Source organism: Mustela erminea, chromosome 9 (assembly GCF_009829155.1).
Source record: "Mustela erminea isolate mMusErm1 chromosome 9, mMusErm1.Pri, whole genome shotgun sequence".
Lineage (NCBI taxonomy): Eukaryota > Metazoa > Chordata > Mammalia > Carnivora > Mustelidae > Mustela > Mustela erminea.
In genome coordinates, this window is record NC_045622.1 from 110,522,194 (window position 1) to 110,528,193 (window position 6,000).

Below are 6,000 nucleotides of genomic sequence, written 5' to 3' on the forward strand. Positions count from 1 at the left end.
TAGGTGTCCCCTTTTTGGAGGCCGGGAAGCCCCAAATCCTCTGAGGCCATGAGGGTGAACCTGCTCTGGGCCGTCCTCCCGGTGACTGGCGCTTTTCAGTGTTTTCCAGCGTTTCTCCGCTCGTGGGGGCGCAGCCCAGCCTCCTCCCTGTACGTGAACTTTCTAGAAGTACCCCAGCCCATGGATTGAAGGCCACCCGAATGACCTCACTTTAACACAGTTACCTCTTATTTAAAGACACTATTTCCGAACAAACTCATATTCTGGGGACTAGGGGCTCCAAAACTTTAACCTGAAACACAGCGAGCCCCTTTCTTGGGCACATCGCAGTCATGGGCATCGAAAAGAAGGTGGTGATGTCTCGGACAGCAGAACAGGTACAATTAAAGATCCCGAAGTCCTGATTGCCTTTTTGGGATCTATTTGTCATGTGATGGACCTGTTCTGTTGAGGGCGAGAAATCCACATTCTAGATCCCTTAGGGTTAGGGTTTTTTTTTTTGTTTTTACTGCCGTCCACACCACCTCTATCACATCCCAGGAGAGACTAGTTACACACCCGTGTTCACAAACTCATCCATGCCCTTCCTGGGACTGGCACGCTCTGGCGATTCCCGGGCAGCCCGCCCCGAGCTTTGGTGGGGGACGCTGTGCATTGGCCCCACCACGAGAACAAACTGCAGGATTCCGAGTCCTTGTGAATTCTGTGACGCTCACACCCCACTAGGCTCCTGTCTTCAAGGCCACATTTGTGCGGACACAGCTGGCGAAAACTCGTCTCCCCCACCCGAAGCCAGGCCAGGCAAGGCCGAGGCCTCAAATAGACACTGGGAGGCAGGAGGGAGCCAGAGCTCGGCATTTCCACGCAGGTTTTAATCGTGTTCAGTACCTTCCCCGGTTCTTTACATCAAGTCCAACAGGGTTCTTTTTGAACATGACAAGTGTTTCCATTTATTCAGGTCAGGTCCATGTGCACAGCACATACATCGCGCAGGGTCAGCACCTGTATAAAACTACAGATTCTGCAAACGGCAGAAGTACAGAAACCTGAAATCCCATCACAGCAACACGAACACTTTGCAGTATTTCAAGAGGTCCGATGACGTCGCCATACGCTTCCCACGTGACTCGCTGACGCTCCACCGGCGGCCCAGGGTGACCACGTTCTGCACTTAAGACATCCCGATTCCCGACCACCCGACGGGGCTAGAAGAGACTCCGTACCGTCGTCCCCGGCAGCTACGACTTAAATACGGGGTGAGTTCTCAAAACCCAGACAGGCCACGCGTTCCGGCCCCGCCCCCCAGCATCAGAGCAGAGACCGGCGCATCCCCATCTCCGCGAGGCTCCTGGACCCCAGGACGCAGTTTAACACCGAAAACGTTTTTATTTCACTGCACGGGCAGCCGGTTACGATGTACAGAGCCCAGCCCTCCGGCTTCACAAGCGGCTTCCTCCCTCCTCTTGGCCTCGTCAGGGACAGTGTCTGAAGCCGATATTCGCATCCGAACAAAGCATTTTTAAGAAAGGAATGTGAAAGACACGATCTCCAATCAGCCTTTTCCAGTCTTGGCTGTCTGGAGACTCCCATAAAGTTAATTCGGGAGGCAGTTCAGAAACATCCTAGGAGAGCATTAAAGTCTGACAAAACATTCGGAGCATGTCTGGTAGTGAGCTAAGGTCATTTTGTATAAACGCCAGAAAGTCATTCATTAAAATTAAACGTGTGCCATCACCTCGGGACTTTTTTTAAACATCACCGGTCCTGCCCCTTTCCACCTCGGCTGCGGCGACAGGGGTTCCATTTGTAAAATATATAAAGAAAAAATATAAGGTTACTTGATGACCATACAGTGCACTCTAACAGCTGTCTGCAAATATTTTCACCATGATTATCCTTACTAAAAGTAAATCACGGGGTAAAGATAGCTCAAACGTGACAAGGTTTCAATGGGGCGCACCGACGCGATCTGCAATCCTCTTTGGCCACATTTGGAAAAAGGGCCACTTGCAATGGCCAACGCCTGCCCCGGGTCTGAGCTTTTCTGCAGATCTTGCCGGGTGAGTGGGTTAAGGGCTTTCGAGGTAGATGTGAAATCCACTTCACCGGGGAATGCGACGGAGAGAAGCAGCACCTTCCCCAAGCAAACACTGCATTCAGTGTTTTTGCACAATGACAAGGACATTTCACCGAAAATGAACAGCTAGTTCTAAAGTTCTAGTCCAAATCTTCCCCAAGAACAGGGAAGCACATTTAAAAACAAAACAAAACGACACCCAGAAAACAGAAAAAAACAAAAACCTATATTCTATTACTTATCAGAAATACCAGCTACCGCACGCTTGTATTTTATCACTAGAGTTTTGGTTGTGGCTGGCAAACACACCCATCGGTCCGTGACCAGCTTTCCGGCGGGCTGTCCGTGCCTTTCCGTCAGATTTACGAAACTGCTTTGTTTTTGCCTCTACCCCAGTGGCCACAGAGAACCACAGGCTGCGGCTGATCCAAAAAAGGAAAACAGGAGTTTATAAAAGTTGTCTAAGAGTCTCTCCCCCATCGGGGAGCTGGAGGAAGATTGACTACAGCGAAGTTCAAAGGTCAGTCTTGGCAGATCTAAAAACAGAGGGGCAGCGGGGCACTCCCACGGTGCATTTTCGGTACCCGGAGTAAAGCGATATGTCCCATGAACAGCAGCGGGGCACAAAGGAGCGAGGCGCTGGGGGGTGCTAGGAGCAGAGCCGGGGCAGGGAGGGTCCCTTTGCTGGCTCCGAAGCCCTGGGGAAGGCCTCTCCAGACACGGAGATGCTCACCACCGCCGTGCGGGGAACCCTGCAAAGCAGGGCAGAGACTGGGGTCTGATGTCACCATTTTTAAACACAGAGTAGCAGCACACTTGTGACAACTTTTTGACAAGTTAAATACAGCCAGTGGAAAGGTCTTCACCGTCTTACCCAGAAAACTCAGGGTTGGGGATTTTGGGGGTCATTTTTTGTCTTTTTTTTTCCCAGAAAAATACAAAACACACCCACAGAACCATAAATAATTTGGTGGCGATATATACACATTTAAATAATTAATTTAAATATCTTACACCTACTCTTGCATTAGACCGTCCATCTGAAGAAAGTCTCCTGACTGTCCGGGACTTGGAGGCAGGACGCCGGGAGTCACAGCCTGGGGAGAAAGTGGGTGACCTTCATGGTGGGGGACACTCGGCTCCCTTTCTTGGTCCTGCCGGTCTTGCTCAAGGCGATGAACATGCCGGGGTATCTGTAGCACTCGTAGGCGTTGTAGTTGTTGGGGAGGAGGGTCTCTTTGAACTTGCACTCCTCTGTGAAAAACGGCTGGGCGGGAGAAGGGACAGTGTCAGGTGGGGCCCTCTCCTGGCCTTTAAGGAACCCTGAGGGCCACCTGTCAAGGGCTCCTTTCTGACCCAGCCCTGCTCTGGCTGAGAGGTCCCTCCTGGGATGCTGGGGTGCCAAGACCCCCACAGGCATCTAAGTGGCCAGTCCATGGCCACTGGGGCTCCAGCCACCTGCCTGGACCTGGGAGTCCAGAGAATTTCATCTACACACGACCCCCCTACAGTATGCAGTCCTGCCTTCTGGAACCCCCCAGAAAGACGCCACAGGGAAGGGCTGCCAATGTCCCCTCTTCCTGGACTAGAAGGTGCCGCTCAGGGATGGCAGAAAGTACACTGTTCCCGTCCTGGCTCTCCGCCCCTTGTTGGGACAGGCCCCGGGTGGCCGGCACTGCCCCCGGGTACTTGTGTCCTGGGGGGAGGCGGAGCCACTTCCCTGACCCACCCCAGCAGCAGGCGGGATGCAGGCCTGGGCCGTCCTGCCCTCGCTGTCCCAGCCCGGGCGGCGGCGGCGGGGGAGGGGGCTCTACCGGCCGGAGATACTCACCGAGCCGTACAGCTTGCCCTTGCTGCTCATGGCCACGAAGAACCGGCTGGCCACGCCAAAGATGCTAACCACGCCCCGCTCCACCGGCGACAGCTCCAGCAGGCCTGGGGGCGCAGCGGGGGTCACTCCCGGGCAAGGAACCCTGGCCCATCCCACCTGTCCCGGACCGGGTCCTTCTCCTGCGAACCACCGGGACCCCAGTTTCTAGGGTGGAGGTGGACGTAAAGGGGCCCCGGAAGCCAGCCTGCGCGGGCGCGGAGGGACCGGCCTCCCGTCCCGGCCCCGCGGCGGCGGCGCCCAGTCCGGCACAGGAGGAGCCGGTCGGCCCCGCGGGCCCCTCGGACCCCCGCGGGTGCCGGTTGGCCGCGCCGTTTGCCTTGTGCCCACGGGCGCAGGCGCTGGAATTCCGCACCCAAAGCCCGGGCTTCCGAAGGCGGGGAGGCGGGGCCGGTTCGCCCGGGTGCGCACAGGCCGTCTCCCCCACCGGGGACTCCCGGCGCCGAGAGTGTTTGTGTCCCTGTCCCGGAGGGACCCGAACCCGAGTCCGTTCCAGTTCGCACGGCAGCCAGCAGGTGCGAGCTCGGACCTCCGTCCGTGCGCGGGGCGGAAAGGGCGGCCGCTGCCCCGCGCCCCTCGACCCCTCCGCCGGCCCGCCCCACTCACTGTCGCTCGTGTCCGCGTGCACGCCGCCGATGCGGCCGTCGGGGAGCACCTGGAGGTGGAAGCCGATGCCCACGTTGCAGTAGAGTCGCCGCAGCCGCTTGATGCCCAGGAGATAGTCCCCCGCGCCGCTCTGGACGGCCGCCTCCTTGGGCTGCGCGGCCACCGGCAGGCGCGCCAGCGAGCGCGCCACCAGGCTCTCCCAGCGGCGCTCCAGCTCGGCCCCCAGCGTGCCGTTGGGTGCGGCGGGTGCGGCGGCGCCCCCTCGGCCGGCCCAGGGCGCCAGCACCGCCAACAGGACAGGGAGCAGCGCCGCCGCGGCCGCCCCGGGCCCCGCCATCCCCGCCCTCGGGCGGTGCGCGCGGGAAGCCGCGGGGCCGAGCTGCTCCTGGGGCGGCCCGCGGGAGCGCACGACCGGGGCCGGGGCCGGGGCCGGGGCCGAGGCCGGGGCCGGGGCAGGGGCAGGGAGTGCGCGGCCGGTGGAGCAGCGGGAGGCAAGGGACGGGGCCCGCAGGCGACAGCAGCTACCCGGGCTGCATGGAGGTCGGGCGGCGGGGCAGGACGCGCTACCGGGCTGGGACCCCGCGGAGCTGTGCGCGCCTCCCTGCGCGCTGGGCCGGCGGCGATCGAGCCACTATATATAGCCGGGCGCCCCCTCCTACTCCCGCGGGGGGCCGTTCACGTTCGCCTGGGCGCCCGGGGCGCTGTGGCGCTCGCGGCTGGTCGCAGGCCGCCTGCCAATCAGGGCTGGCTGGGGGAGGGGAGGCGGCCGGGACGAGCGCCGCTAGTGCCACCTGGAGGGTCCCCGGCCCCCACCCCGGGCTTCACCGGCTCACCGACCTGTTGGTCCCGCCCCTCGCGTCTTCGCCACTCCTGCCTCCCAGCCAAAGTTTTGCCTCCCGCACTTTGTCCCCGCCTGTCCCTTTCTCTGCCTCTGCGCCAGCAGCTGGAGTGCTGCCCTAACCAGGCACCCTCGGTTCCCAGCAGCCACTCCCGGGAACCCGGTTCCTTTGCTGGGACCATGCAGACCCGCCTGGGTTTTGGGGGGTAGGTTAGAGCAGTTAGCGAAGTGAGCACCTGCCAGGGAAGGAAGAACCCAGCGCCAGAGGCTGGGGGAGGCAGGCCCCCTCTCCCCCAACCCGCACTCTGGTTTGGCCCCCTGCAGGCTACATGGAATTCTGGAAGCCAGGTAGAGTCATCGCCTGGGCAGTGGGTGCCGCTAAGGGAGTGCAGGGGGTGAGGTGGTGGGGTGCGCCCAGGAAAGGCCACAGCCCTGCACCTTCTACACACATTGTCCTCTAGGTAAGTGCAGGTGGCAGGGCTCAGGGCAGGGCAGGATATTTGCAGCCCCTTCCCCGCCCACTCAGAGGAGCCCCCTCTCCGGTGGGGACCCAGGCCAAGCCTCTGGAGCACTCCACCCTGCACACCTGCC

General features: G+C 60.3%; 1 protein-coding gene across 1 annotated transcript; it reads right to left on the bottom strand.

The window, feature by feature from the left end:
• Positions 1–2,294: 2,294 nt before the first annotated feature.
• Positions 2,295–4,908, bottom strand: FGF4 (fibroblast growth factor 4). Its single transcript, XM_032360238.1, has 3 exons — positions 4,572–4,908; positions 3,909–4,012; positions 2,295–3,344 (listed from the first exon to the last, which is right to left on the bottom strand). Exons 1-3 carry the CDS (start codon positions 4,906–4,908, stop codon positions 3,168–3,170), a joined length of 618 nt encoding a protein of 205 aa, XP_032216129.1. The 3' UTR covers positions 2,295–3,167.
• Between the last annotated feature and the right edge of the window lie 1,092 nt (positions 4,909–6,000).